General features: G+C 40.8%; 1 protein-coding gene across 1 annotated transcript in view; it reads right to left on the bottom strand.

The window, feature by feature from the left end:
• Positions 1–1331: 1331 nt before the first annotated feature.
• Positions 1332–15875, bottom strand: part of LOC149457453 (E3 ubiquitin-protein ligase DTX4-like) — an 84246-nt gene continuing 69702 nt past the window's right edge. The window contains exons 7-9 of the mRNA XM_089683670.1: positions 14447–14608; positions 10748–10837; positions 1332–6447 (exon numbers count right to left, since the gene is read on the bottom strand). Coding sequence (XP_089539796.1) covers positions 6235–6447; positions 10748–10837; positions 14447–14608 — 465 coding nt within the window. The 3' untranslated portion in view covers positions 1332–6234. The remainder of the gene's footprint in view (positions 6448–10747; positions 10838–14446; positions 14609–15875) is intronic.

Below are 15875 nucleotides of genomic sequence, written 5' to 3'. Positions count from 1 at the left end.
GGCTTTGTGTAACTGAAAGTCAGGCTTGTTCTACCCTCTGGCTTGTATACAAGTTTCGGCAATTTTTAAACATTTTGCCAAGGCACCCCTGAAAACACCTCAAGGCACCCTGGTTGAGAAATGCTGGTCTGGAGGACCAAGGCAAGAGGCCTAAGCAGTAGAGCTGCAAAGAAAGCCAGGAAACTTTACTGTTGTTTTGTCGTATTGATGGTGAGAACCCCATGTGGGTAGATGTTTATTTTGAACTTTTGCATTTGTACAATAAAAGTGGGCAGGAAAAGCCCGGAAATGTCCCCCCATGCTTTAATATTTTTATTTAACATAAGTAGAGTTTTACCTAACCCCCCCCTTTTTTTTTTAAATATGGGGTTCTGTCTTAGATAAAAAAAAAAAAAAAAACATTCACTAATTTATTGTGGAAGGGCTACATGTTACCTGAGTTCATTATACACTATATTGCCAACAGTATTGGGACACCCATCCAAATCATTGGATTCAGGTGTTCCAATCACCTACATGGCCACAGGTGTATAGAATTAAGCACCAAGGCATGCAGGCTGCTTCTACAAACATTTATGAAAGAATGGGTCGCACTCAGGAGCTCAGTGAATTCAAGCCTAGTACTGTGATAAGTTGCAACCTGTGCAATAAGTCCATTGGCTCAGAGTTGGCTCTGAGGAAGAGGCAAGTCCTCAAAACGCTTTAGCCTGTTGGAAGTCCAGGGTTCCCATTGCGGACAGTCATGTAGTGTGCTGTTTCATGATATGTCTGTCATTATTGTCATTTGTGTGTACAATACCTATCATTTTTTTCAATAAATGTTTTTTAAAGTAATGCACAAGGCCGGTGCGCCTTCTGCTTGTTTTCTTTGTATCCATTGTGTTTGAATAGACAGCTTAAGTACATGGAAGGCCATACACCAGTAGATTTTAAAAACTTCTCAGTACATTCGATAACTTGACAAATGTCATTCAAAGGTACTTCAAAATGTAATTTTTTTTAACATTCCATTCGGAAGGAAATCTTATACACTGTTAGAAATTTAATTTGAGAAAAATTTTCCATCTTGCTCTTTTGAATTTTCTCTTTACTATGGTCAAACAAACATCAATTTGATCCCACTAACAAGAAGATTGAATAAATCATACTCAGAATTCTACTAGTATATGGCCAGCTTTAGAACCAAGACACCCACCAGTTCCACTACAGCACAAAACTGCACAAGAGTACTCGTAGTACATAGGAATGGCAGATAATAGATAAGTCGGGATATTTTTCTAATGGCAATTCAAAAAACATATAGACACAGATAAAAAAAAAAAACACAAAACTTTGCACTTTGCAATTTTATTAATGAATTGTGTATTTTGGCAGGAGTACAAACAATTTACAAATTTTGTATCCCAGATTTTTTCACTTGATAACATTTTGTGTTATATCAAATTATTTTTATAAGAAAGCTATATAAAAATATAAAAAGAAATACACATAGTAACAAAGTAAAAATTAACTTGCAATACAATTCTGGCAGTCAATGCAAACATTCTTTAATATAGCTTCTCTTTATAGCCTTTGAAACAAAGGATTTATAGGAAAATAACCTCCTTTTGTGAAACGAGGAGAGACTACTAACAGGACATAAAAGATGTAAAGTGGATGCAAAGATTCAATGTTCTTGAAATCAGGATCAAATTAATCTTTTCATTGCTCTAACTTGGTCTGGTAATAAAATTAACATTTGGAAGTCAATTGGTTGTTATAAGCAAGCAAGAACAGTATGCATATTATAACTGATGCCCAGAATACCTGGATGTAACATATTAATTTCCAAGGTTTACTAATTCTGCTCACCCTGCCAAAGACTTACATTTGGACAAAATTGTAGTGGCCAACAGGTTACACTATGCAGACATAATTATGTGGACACCCCTCTAAATTATTTAGTTCAGGTGTGTTCAGTGAAGGGTACTGTTAATGCTACAACATACAAAGACATTTTAGACAACTGTGCATTTCCAATCTTGTAGTAACAGTTTGGTGGGAGGCCCCTATGTTCCAGCATAACTTTGCCCCTGTGCACAAGCCTAGCTCATGAACACATGGTTTGACCAGTTCTATGATGAGGAACTAAATGGCCTTCACAGAACCCTGACCTAAACCTACTAAACACTTTTGGGAAGAATTGAAACAGTGACCGTAAGAAGAAGAGTGGAGGATGTTAAATAAATAAATAAGGGGAAAGAGGGGGCAACACCGTATTAATGCCTATAATTTTTTAAGTATTTGTTCTCAAGACCACGCTGGACTGACTGGATCAGTCACTGGTCGTAGGTGGGTAGTTGTGTGGGTGGGTAGGCAGATGTCCCTCTGTCGGTTGTGCCTTTTTGGTACGGCCTTAAGCTCATTTCCATATGTTGACTTGGAATAATAGGAAAGAAGGAGCACCAGATGTCCAAGAGAATGCACTTTTGATGGTAGATTAAGAGACATTTATTGAGAATATCGACAAGTACATCAAACCAACGCCTTTTGAGAGAAAAGTCTCTCCCTTCTTCAGGGCTATTAATTAATATAATTTTTGAAGGGTATGTCCAAGAAGATCATAGAGGTGGGATGATCTGGTGTCCCAGCTTTTGCCCAGAGAGTATATTTGATTTAATATTCTTAAGCAGGCTGTACTTTTAATTATCAAGTAACACAACAGAAATTGGATGCCTGTTAATAAGAATTTTAGACAATTTGTTGCGTACCTGTCTGGGAACAAGCCTACACACTGGAAAGTCAGTATGCAGTTTCTGCATACTTGTTTCAGATCAGTTTCTCAGAAAGTATTGAAGCCATTGGATGAGAATGACAGCTGGGCTACTACGAGTATTTTCAGAAGGTTCACCAGTTGGTTGAATCTGGAAAGATCACAGGGTGCCCTGTCATTGTAGAAATGCAGGAAAGGTCCGTTTTACTACTCAGAACTCTCTGTGGGATATCTGCATTACCAGTCTTAGTTGCCAAGTGGGTTATTTACTAAAACTGGAGAGTGTAAAATCTGATGCAGCTCTACATAAAAAACAGTCGGCATCCAGGTTTTATTGCCAAAGCCTAACTAAACATGCTGAAGTTAGAACCTGATGTGCTGAAGTTATGAATCTGATCTGAATGCATCAATTTTAGTAAATCTACCCCCAAATGTCTGAAGGAAGGATAGACTTGGTTGACTCTGGAAAACAACCAGATTTTCCATTTTTTTTCTTCCAACATAATATAGCAGATCAGTAAATCTGATTTAAAATATTCCCTTTCAATAGGAATCACATGACCCAATTCCTAGGCTTTGAGAAAGGATTGAAGGGAAGATGGAGCAACATTTTCTTCTGTTAATCCTCATCCAACCCAGCAGAACAGTTGCATAGCTTTAAGTTAACATTTGAGCAAGGGTACACTTTATGGTTGACAAAAGTATAATCCAATTGTATATCAAGGACATGTACAATATCTGTATCTAAAATGCTTTGATAAGTACCTAAATACATTTTTTGTTAATAGCACAAATACATTATGCATGTAACCATGTTATGTCATGGCCAAATTTTACAAAACGTAGGTCCTTCCATATATACATTGACAATGTTCAGTCTAGAAATGGATTTTGTACACAAGAAAAGTTAGAAAACAATAAGCTGCAGTGCATGTTGAACCAAATCTGGTGCATATAAGGCTACTAAGAGACATTGTTGTATTGCTTACTATAAACCCCTGCATGAGTCTTTTCCACCATGTTCTAGGTATACTGGGACATTAGAAGCTATATTAAAGACACATATATAAGCATTGTTCCTTTCCTGACCTCTGGCCGAAATTCAATCAAAATAATAATCTATTACTTTAGGCTCAAACCTTCCACATGTTTATTAAAGGTTCTACCGCTGGGACAGCCACACCAAATCAAATCTGATTACTCAACCAATTTTACCATCATCCATGTAATAAAGGGGCCATCCTGAACCTTGAAGGGTAGGTCCACCCAAAAAAGATATTTTATTTATAGGTGAAGCCTGTTCAGCTGAGCCAGTCCCTTATTTCCTAAATGTCTTATGTACTTCAATAGCAAGATCTCCCTGACATACTGTCTGACTCTATTTCTGTTCTCTTGATAGTTTTGTGTATTCCTGCTCACCTATTATTTAGGGAGAAATATATATTCAAAGACAATTTGTTACGAATTAACTTTTGAATTCCAGGTTGTTTTCCATTGTCATTGGTTTGCCATTTTTTGAGTTGGCTCCCCCAAAACTGATACACCAGCCTTAGGTAAATGCTTTTGCATTGACTCAAAAGTTTAAAAAACCTGGCAGCAAATTTATTCTACTAAAGTTTCTAGCTCTGCCCACCTGCCATGGCCATTACAAGAGGATGTCAATCAAGATCTCAGCGCTGGGGTTCTCAGCTCCACCCACCAGCTATGTTCTTTATAAGGGGTGCCCATAAAAATCTGACTGCATAGTTCCCAGCTATGCCCACCTGTGACCCAACGGTGTCACTCCTTTTTATATTGATTATTCAAGTTAAATTACAGAGAATGTAGCAGAAGAAAGGGAATTCCCTTGATTACCAACAAACCTGTCGCTCACTGATGCACAACTGGAAACTCTAAAGATGAGACCTCACTGCTTCAAACTTTCAAGAGATTAGGAAAGCTGCAGGGTTGTTCCAACTCACTATAATTCAGCACCAGTTCTGGCAGGATTGACCCTCTATTTTTTTTTTTATACTGGGTATAGCCAAATTAAACAATTAAACCAATTGCAGTAGTGAAAGATTCATCTCCTAGAGATGGGTTGATAACTAGCAGATGGACATCAGGTGCAAATTCTTTGCAGGTCTCTAGGCATACTCAAAATACTGCTCACAGTAAAATCAGGGGCAATTCAACCAAGCAACCAATCTCTGAAGGAGTGATCTCTGCTATACTCTGCTGCTAAAGGAGAAAAGACCCCAGAGGGGTCTATTCTGGGTTCAGTGCTGAGATCGACCTCATCCCTTCACCTGCAATATGCTGATACTAGTAATAGCCAAGCATTTATTGACAGTTATGGAAAAGATGAGGAGGCACAGTAGCAACCCAGCTAATAAGATTCTCGTGGTGAAGGTGTGTTAGGAAGGCCACAAAGAGGTCTGAGTCAGTGGCGCACATAGACTGGGCCCCTGTTCAGCACCAGTCACATCTGTCTCACACATACCATCACCCACTATCCAGGGCACAATCTTACAAGGTTCCTTCATCAACGGGAGCTTCCTGGGAGCCTCCATTTTAATTTTTAACTTTTCTTAGGAGCATTTGCCCACATCCCTCCATTAAGTGCCCTGTTTACACCAGCCATGTACTTTCTGATGTCACGGCTTCTGGATCCTTTAAAGTCTGTGATGTAACCAGTGCTGACAGACCCATCACTGTGCGCTCTGAACCATCAAAGTGTCTTTAGCAGGGCTCGGACTCGGTCAATTCTGTCATATTTTATTGTTGTCTTTGTCTCCATTTTAGAGATTTTGCCTCACTTCCTGTCTTTTTGATAGGTGAAAGACAGAACAGGACGTAAAGTGAAATCTCAATTGCAGAATGAAAAAAATCCAGTAGAGAGGATGAGTTATAACTTGTTTCTGGATGTCTACATTCCCACATGGATGGTTTCCCTTCACTTCCTCTCCAGTTGATGGGTGTCAGAACAGAAAATGAGGTAAAATCTCTACAGTGACAATGATATTTAAAAAAACTAACAGAGATTCTAACCTCTGCCCATGATATCTCATACTTAAAAATGTTTTGGCTGGAGTCAGGCTGCTGATGGCCATCTTGACATTGTTGCTTCTGTGCAGTGAGGGGACACTGATGGGATAACCAGCCATAGTAAGTCTATGGAACCAGCCCTGGGGAGTAGGTATAAGAAATCTGTGGTTCTTCTCTCCCTGGGTAGATGACTTCTTTTTAACATGGATTTGACCTTTAACTAGTGAGCTAATGCACCAAAAAAGTGCTGAAATTATCAAAGAACCCGCAAAGAACCTGCACTCTGAGTAGAAGAAAATATATACAAACATAGAAATATATATACAAATGTAAATACTTTTTTTCTGCACTAAAAGCAGAGAACTGAATATGTGAGGAGTGACTGGTTAATGTAACCATTGCAACAACTTGGAGCAAACTATGCTGGTATGTCAAGAGTCATTAGTCATTTTGGGTCAGTCACTTGACACCTCCCAGTCCCGTAGCTGCCGCAAAACACTGTCCAGATACCGGGAGTCAGGAAAGCCCTTGCCAGTGATATTTGAGCCAAACTCAGTCTTGAGTGGGATCCGGGTGATTGAGACAGAATCCAGGACACCAGGGACACGGGATGGGAAGATGGGGAAGAGAAGGCGTCGCTCCCAGGCCTTTATAAGGAGGAGCAGTATCTGAAAAGACAATAAGAATTAAACACACAGAAAATTTTCTCAATTGTGCAAAGTGAGGGGTTACAGAAAACAATCTGGTGAACCTGACATATTCAATGACAGATTGTCTTTGGGTCATGGAAAGTTCTGTTAGGCTGCTCGAACGTAAGCAACTCTGCAAGTACAACTGCAAAATTCCCTGCAGCCTACAGTACATTTCCATACTTAACTCAAGAAATGCTCTTTTGCTTTGTAAGCTCTTCATTGCTCATGTGAACAAGACTGAGGCCTTGTCTAACAACTTTGAGTACCTCTCCAAGCGCCAGTCAATTCCTTCAAGTGATCCACTGTGTAGCAGGTGCCAGCATCTGGGGTGCTCATCCAAGCCCAGTATGCAATCTAAAGATGGAAGGACACTGCACTCATGTATAAGTTGGAGAGAACAGTGGCCTCAACCTGGGTTGCTTCCAGGCCACTCCCTCTGATGTCTGTTTTGCCCCACCTACAGGGTTTGGTCACAGACCTCTGTGACCAAGCCCTGTGGGCACGGTGGAATATGTCAGGGGCATGGCCTGGGTGGAGACTAGGTTGAGTATTGGGTTGGGTGGACTTTAATTTTGGGTGACGCATGTCAACTTAGTGGTTATGCCTGCACAGGAGAATGTCAACTTAGTGGTCATGCCTGCACAATAATACTTCCCTTTACAAAGACCATGAACCAATATCAGTATGTCATATCTAAGATGAGTGTAATGGCGCACCTAGCCCAGTAAAGAGTCTGTCTGGCAGTTAAATTTATGAAGTATATTGAAGTTGCTAGTTCACAGGTAGTAGTACAGCCAACGTGTTTCTGGGGAACATTGTACCCAAACTAAAATTTTATCATTTTCTTCACACAACTAGAGCTTTCTTTTGGTGGTATTTAATCAACACTGGGGCTTTATTTTTTGCTAAATTAACAAAAAAAGACCAAAAAGTTTGAAAAAAAACCACATCTTTCTTTGTTTCTGTTATAAAAGTTTGCAAATAAATAATTGTTCTTCATAAATTTAGGCCAAGATGTATTCTGCTACATTTCTTTGGTGAAAATAACCCAAATTAGGATGTATTTTTTAGTTTGTAGGAAAGTTATAGAGTTCACAAACTATGAGATATATCTGAATATTGATCAATCCTGAAGTACTGACAGCCAATCTAATTTCTTAAGGTCCAAGAATGTCAGAACAGTACAGATATCCTCCAAATGACCCCTTTTTGCAAAGTAGACAGTCCGCGTACTTCATAAGAGGCATGGCGAGTTTTTTGAAGTTGTATTTTTTTTGGACATAATTTTTCGGAAAATGGAAAAATTAAAAAAAATATTTTCACAATTTTTTTTTACATACTGTCACCAGTGCAGTACAGCGTCATCATATGACTGGCATGGCTGTGATCAGGGACACTGACTGATGAAAGTATGAAAAAAAAAAAACAATTTTTTTTTTAATTTTTAAATTTTTATTTTTTTATTACGTTTTTTTTAAGATTTTTTTTCATATTTCACTATGACCAAAGTAGTACAATATTACCACAGTAACATTGTACTACTTTGGAGAAGTGATCAGTATTTTTTTATTTTTACACAATTTGCTTATAGCAAAGAATTACTTTGCTATAAGCAAGCATTTACCTGAATGACATTGATTCATTCAGGGATTTTTTTTTTTTGTGCTTAGCTGTGATTTGACCACGGCTAATCACATGACACAGCTGGGCTGTGATTGGCCCAGCTTGTGCATGTGATCGCTGTGACCATTCACAGCTAGACACACTAGTATAGAATGGATGGCATGAATGAAGCCATCCATTGTATACAGCTGTCATGTGACCTGCTGTGATTGGTCACAGCAGGTCACATGGTACCCGCAACGGGGCCGGTACTCAGATCTGTCATCGGCCGTGTCCGAGGTACTCGGCCGGTGACAGATCGCGCCGCTGCACGGCTCTGCAGGCGCGCAAACTGCGCATGCCCGAAAGGACGCCATATGGTGTCCACCCGGAAAGGTGAGGGTTTTTGCCGGCCGCCATTCGGCCATAGGCCGGGAGGGAAATGGTTGAATTATCATTTAGCAATTATTATTAGCAGAGCGCCTTTCAGTTGCTTTTAGACCTCAACAAGTCTAATCACACCTCTCTCAGTTATGAGACCCCCTGAAGGACAACGTAACCCAGATCTGATACAGGACAACACATCGGTCCAACATGGACATACACATAGTATTACCTATGACCAATGTTGTATGGGGTTCATGATAGAATTACAAAAGACAGGTTAGCATTTGACATCTCTCTTTAATGTTACATATTTTTCTAAGAGGTGGGTATTTTTTTAAGTCGCTTTATAGTAGCCTCCCTAGCGGTCTGATTATGTCCATATTTTTGTGTTCAAAGCGGTACATTTTTTTGCATGGAAATATGTATTTTTTTTATTGTAGGCCTGTAATTTTTAGGAATAACTCACTGAAATCTGTCCGAACAAGAGTCTAGTAAACATCCCGGGTATGTTAAAATTTGAAACACAAAATCATAAATTATAATTTAATAAATAATCATAAAAAATAATAATATAATAATAATAAATTTGATTCAATAATATAATCAAACCAAAAACACTGAAATTTGAACTATAGCGCCAAGTTCGCACATCACTGAGCAAAGTCGCAAAATCGTTTTCAGTGTCTGATGACGAATTTCCCCACTAATCATTATCACTCAATTCTGCAAGTAGTTCTAATTTACTATCGCTGTTCTCTAGCCGGTCTAAAACCGCTTTTGACATAAAGGGACGCTTTCTGGACGCCATGGACATTTCTCAGTTTCCAGGCAGAAAGAACAGTAAAAATGCAGGCAGGGCACAGGACAAAGCACTCGGGACAAAATGTATGTGAAATGCTTTGATACAGTAATGTTTTACTATATGATTTCAGTGTATTTTGTGAATGTAATTTTTACAACTTTCAAATTTCCCGCCAGTTCCGTCCCTCGTACGTCCCGACGTTGCAGGGAACGGAACCCAGAAGACGGATGTCGGTATCCGCCGGAGGATATTGCAGGGGACACTGCGGGAGGGAGATCGCGGGAGCGCAGGACAAGGTAAGTGAAGAAGAGATCCCGGAGCAACGCTGCAAGGCATTCCCGAGTGTAGCTCGGGGTTACCGCTTGTGGTGCTGAAACTTTACCCCGAGCTACACTCAGGAATACCTCTAGGGAGGTTAAAGCAGTCGTTTTAGTAAAAATAACAAAAATTTTAGTTGCTGACTTTTAATAAACAGACACTTATCTGTCCCCAGATCCAGCGATGTGCTCACCCGAGGGGGGTTCTGAGAGCTGTATTTGTTTCCTGGCATCTTTTTTTTTTTTTTTGGCGCCCAATGTGGGGCGCGAACCTCAGCACCAGCATCTTAACTGTTGGTACCCATCTGTGACAGCTTGCAGCTTCACAGCTGGGTGCCCATTGCACATGTATGAGCCGTGCTGCAACAATTGTCATTGGTCCTGCAGTCTTCTGGGATCTGTACCGTGCCCTAGAAGATTGCAGGGAGGAAGGGGGGGGGAGGAGAACGTCTGCTCGGATTGCCTAGGAAATCTGAGCCGAAGTGGGAGAAGGTACCTGTCAAAACCAGGTACCCGCTCCACCCCCTACCAAAAAGATTGCGAAATGTGACAGAGGAGGGGTTAGGAGGTCTTAAAGCGTAACTTCACCTTTTGGGTGGAGTTACATTTTAATGTATAGTTCTGCTTTAAAAGCATACTCCAGTCAATCATGAATATTCGCATTTTAACCATCTAATGCTGGTAACACACATTACAATCTGACTATACAATATTTCTTATATTTACTGAAACTACTGTATGTAGTGGAAGAAATCGTGTCATTGAATATAAATTGAATGGCTTGTTTAGGTAGGCGCTCGCATATCAAAATTGTAAAAGAGGTTATATGAAGATTCTACAATCAAATTGTAATGTGTGTAGCCATCTCATGAAGCCTTCCTGACAAGTGCTGCAAACATTCAACCTGACATTTATAATGTACAACTGACTGTCCATATCCATGCAATTCTTTTGGTTGTTCAGTTCTTTGTTTCCTTAAAGTTCCAGAATCTGAGCCTATGAAAATGCATTCTAAGGGTTCCTAGGTTCCAAGTACCACCCTTTGTAGTTCTTTGCATAGCAAGTCCAAGTGCAGACACAGAGGTTGGACAAAAGGTCTCAGTGCCACCCATAAGTACTCTGAAAGTGCTTTGACTCTTTATAGACACTCTAGTGCATGTACACTTACCTCTCTTCCTTTCTTTGTATTAGGGAGGTAACAGTGAAGAGGGAAGTCTGGAGCAGTAAACTTCATCCCTGGATGGGGCTGACCTGGACCCTAAGTATAGAGAAATGACACCATGAATAACATAAACCAGGTACTTTCACTTCGATCAGTCATTATAGCTACTGCATACCAGTAAAGCCTTATCGAGTTATGTACATCTAGTTCTGGCTTCTCTCAGGTCCCCAGTGCTAAATTTCATAGTTACTTACACCCCCGTTTGAATCTAGTGTGCTGCTTAAACACCTCAACCTTCAAAGCTGCCCACATGGAAGAAAAATATATTTGAAATATATTTGAAAAATATTCTTCCCAAATATATTGCCATATATTTGAAATACTACAATTTTGTCCATATTTCAATATATTTCAAATGATATTTCAATAAATAAATATATACTTTTTAAAAATACATTTTTCAAAATATATTCTTCAGATTTTTTTTACATAAAAAAAAGTCAAATATACATCATATATATAGTCATATATATATATATCATATATTTTTACATATATTTGTAAATGCATACCAAAAATGTAGATTTGTATTTTTAAAGACATACAGTATATTTGAAATGTATTTTTAAAAATATTTTTCATATATTGTGTAATAAAAATGAATTTCAACATGCAGTGTGTATATATATACCGTATTTGCCGGCGTATAAGACGACTGGGCGTATAAGACGACCCCCCTACTTTTCCTGCTAAAATGTAGTGTTTGGGCTATACTCGCCGTATAAGACTACCCCTCTTCCAATGCACACCAGTGGGAGGAATAGTGTCCCATCATTGATGTCAGTGGGAGGAATAGTGCCCCATCATTGGTGTCAGTGGGAGGAATAGTGCCCCATCATTGGTATCAGTGGGGGGAATAGGTGCCCCATCATTGGTATCAGTGGGGGGAATAGGTGCCCCATCATTGGTATCAGTGGCAGGAATGATGCCCCATCATTGGTATCAGTGGCAGGAATAGTGCCCCATCATTGGTATCAGTGGGGGGAATAGGTGCCCCATCATTGGTGTCAGTGGGAGGAATGGTGTCCCATCATTGGTGTCAGTGAGGGGTGGAATAGTGCCCCATCATTGGTGTCAGTGGGGGGTGGAATAGTGCCCCATCGTTGGTGTCAGTGGGGGGGGGAATAGTGCCCCATCGTTGGTGTCAGTGGGGGGGGGAATAGTGCCCCATCGTTGGTGTCAGTGGGAGGAATAGTGCCCCATCGTTGGTATCAGTGGGAGGAATAGTGCCCCATCGTTGGTATCAGTGACACCAATGATGGGGCACTATTCCTCCCACTGAGACTTGCTGACCCTGTTCTCGTATGGTGCTGCTGCAGCCAGCATATGTGGTTGCAGCAGCACCTCTACACAGAACACTTACCTGCTGCTCCGGCACTCAATTTTCGTGGGGCCACTCGGCTCCGCCCCCTCGCCGGTGATTGGCCGCCTGTGTGCCTTTCCTAAACTACAGTTCTGGCGGCTAATCACCGGTGAGGAGGCGGAGCCGAGCAGCCGCACGAACATCCAGTGGCCGAACTGAAGGAGACGCCGCGCTTCCTGGACCGGATCGTCGTGGGACTGGATCCAGGTAAGAGACATCAGCCCCTGCAAACCCCTGTACTTAATGCCGCAGCCCCCCTAACATGTGTACCGGCGTATAAGACGACCCCCGACTTTTGAGAAGATTTTCAAGGGTCAAAAAGTCGTCTTATACGCCGGCAAATACGGTATATATTTTTTGAATATGGATAAAATTGTAGTATTTCAAGTATATGGCAATATATTTGGGAAGAATATTTTTTAAATATATTTCAAATATATTTTTCTTCCATATGGGTAGAGATGGCAATTTGAGACTGACAAAGGCTTGGCCTTAAGGCAACCTATAATATATTTTCATTTAGGCCTTGTTCACATGTGGCATACTAAGGCATATGTCCATGGAGGGCTGTGTTTACCCAAATGGGGATGCACAGGTGTTCTGTTCATCACCATGCAGGCCATCCACACATCATTGGGATTGTCTGCATGGGTGTGCATGGAACACCTGTGCATCCCTGCATGGGTAAACATGGCCCTCCATGGGTGTGCACATTCTCCCTCTAGTTTTTATCTGTATTTCAAGGAATGGCTACCCACAGACATAATATAATGCTCTACAGGCACATAACAGATCTTGTACAAATGCTTGTTCCATAAACAGTGGCAGGCTTATCTACTAGAAAATAATTTGTTCAAATAATAGACATCTTAAAACCGTTTAAAGTGGGACTGCACTGCATCTGAGCACCACAAAATGAAAATGCTATTTAATTAATATTTAATATTTAAAGAAAACTCCTCCATCCATCCCCGTCTCCATGCTTTGCTGAGAAATCACTTTGAAAAACACCCCCCTAGCATTTCTAGCCATGGTCATCTTGACTAAGGGCAGATAATTCATGTAGCATTTACTTCCTGGAATCCATCTGCTCATAGCACAGTCATGCAGGCAGGAGGGTGTGCTTGGCTGAGAAAATCCCTCCTACCCACTTCCCCTCCTGAAGACTCCTGGGGTGTTTGACATCATTTGCTTAGGCATGGAAACCAGGAAGCAACTGAAGAAATGTAAAAAAAAAAAATTAAGAGTAAATATTATATACCTTCCTATCTGTTTACTAATGCTAGCAGCATAAGGATTCAAAATAGTCAATATTGACTGGGAGAGCGAAGTTCTGCTTTACTTAGGATTTTTGTGCGGACTAGTTGGAGAATGTTAGTAATGCTCAAAATGCTGTTTCCTGTCTAAGCATGAAGCGGAGCCTGCATATGTAATCAAACTGCAGTTGTAGAGAGTCTGTTGTTTTCAGTCCGGTTGCACTGAATTATAGACTTGTACTGAGTTACAGGAGCAGTAAGTACATGCACAGTACAGCACTCCAAGGCAGGAAGTAGAGCCTGCATATGTAATCAAATTAAAGTTGTAAAGAGTCTATTATTTTCAGCAGTGCCGGGACAAGGTCATCCAGCACCCAGGGCAAAGATGCCAAACTGCGCCCCCTGTTCATGATGTGTAAGCTTAGGGGATCCTCTGCCCAGCAGTCATTCACTTGTCAAAATCACTGTGCAGCTCAGTTTTAACACTGGGCACATGCTTGTGTTGATGGCTTTCTCCTCCACTTGCGGTTCTCTCCTGGACAATTGTGCGTTTTGTGGTGGGGGCTGTGCTCTCTCTCCCACTCATCCTTCCTGCTAATGCAGCTCCTGTGTGTTTGTGAACTGGCAGGAAGGAGAAGGGGGAGCCAGAACACAGCCTGCACCACTTCCCGGCTCTCTTCTTCTCTCCTTGCTGCTCCTAGTGCTGGGCTGACAGGAGTAGTGATGTCATTGTCACTACTCCTGTCAGCCTTGTAACAGAAGGAAAGCACCCCCATCTCTGCAGTAAACCATTGCGCCCAGGACAGCCACCCTTCCTGCCCACCCCTTGTCCCAGCTCTGGTTTCCAGTCAGGTCACACTGAATTATAGACTTGTATTGAGTACACTCACAGCACAGCACTCCTAAGCAGAAAGTAGATCCTGCATATGGATGTCCATATTCGGAACTAGTGGCTGGCTTTTGCGCAATGACTGAGTTTCCAGATTGGAAATAGCAATTCTCTGATCAGTAGGATGCCTGACTTACCTGTACTCCAGGAGGAATATGGTAGATGATACGTATGGTCTCAAACTCAGAATACCCAGGCAAGGAATGAGGAATGATATGGAAAGACATCTTCCCAGCAGGCTGAGACCCAATCTTCACACCGTGCAATGTCTGACATATCGGGCAGCGCAAAGTGCCATCCTGGTAAGACAGGGAGGAGACAAATGTTATGGTTTACAACACTTTCTTTGCCTAAATTAGTCAATTAAAAGACAAGGCTTTTCAAAACCCATAAGTTTGTTCTGGTTGGCGGATGATGGTTTCAACCGTTTTCCAGCTTCTTAAAGAAAAACAAAAACCCGGCTATTATAGAAACACAAAGGCTGCCATTGCCAAACTTGTTTTCTGAAAATGCTATTTGTGATGTTTACCCCCTTGTTTCAATACCTTTAGTTTCTGACCAGGGGCAAGTATAGCGATCAGTAAGTCTCTGACTTTCTTGATCTGCGTGCTCATTCTGGGTCAGTGAATGTGAGCACTGAAAGGATTGCTGTATATTTGAACTTAGAGAATTCCCATGGCTCAGTAAAACTGGGATAACTGTAAAAACTGTGGAATTCACAACAGACAATATACAAGAATAACACAATCCGAATAGAAACCAGAAAAGCTACAATTTCTGGGGAAATTGTGTGAAGTGTTCTTGCCTCCACCAGTAGTCTACAACTGGAGTGGGCGGAGTAACTGGGTGGAGTAGCTTGAGTAACTGTTGTGTGGTTGGAGTGGCTGGAGTAACTGTGAAAAGGTCAATGGGTGGTGTGAGTTGCAAACAAATGATCATATTGTGAAAACTATCAGGACTATGGCTTAGCCATGGACATTTTTAGTGGCAGCAGGGATAGCTGAACGATTTGATATAAGATTTGTGTAGGTGGGCTTGAAAATGAGGGAGTGATGGCAGTTTAGAAATCATGTCCTGATTTTTCAGCTCACACTCTAGCTTTTGTCAGCTCCCACTCTATTTCACCACAAAAACGCAGATATTTTGTGAACAATTCGGCGTAACGTTCCACAAAGTAATAGCTCACCAATCGGGAACAATCCGCACGTTTCAGTATATTACTGTCTATGTAGTGTAAAAACTGTGGGAGGAGTTAGGGTGGTAAATTTGGCTATAATAATAAGAATATATATGTGAGATAACAGTAAGTGGTCTTGCCATGCAAGAACACTTAATTATTCATATGGACGAAAGTAGCATTGCAATATGTTTTCATGTATTTCAATATGTTATATAAAATATAAAATCTAGCATATAAATTTGTCATAATAGCTATTAACCACTTGACCTCCGGAAGTTTTAACCCCCCCTTCATGACCAGGCAATTTTTTGCTTTTTGGCACTGCAGTGTTTTATCTGGAAATTTTGCGGTCATACAACGCTGTACACAAATTAAATTTACCGTAT

Source organism: Staurois parvus, unplaced genomic scaffold (genome assembly GCF_062004578.1).
Source record: "Staurois parvus isolate SC_StPar_1 unplaced genomic scaffold, SC_StPar_1.0 ptg000320l, whole genome shotgun sequence".
NCBI lineage: Eukaryota > Metazoa > Chordata > Amphibia > Anura > Ranidae > Staurois > Staurois parvus.
The sequence above is the reverse complement of the archived record's forward strand: the minus strand, read 5'-3'. Positions and strand labels throughout refer to the sequence as shown.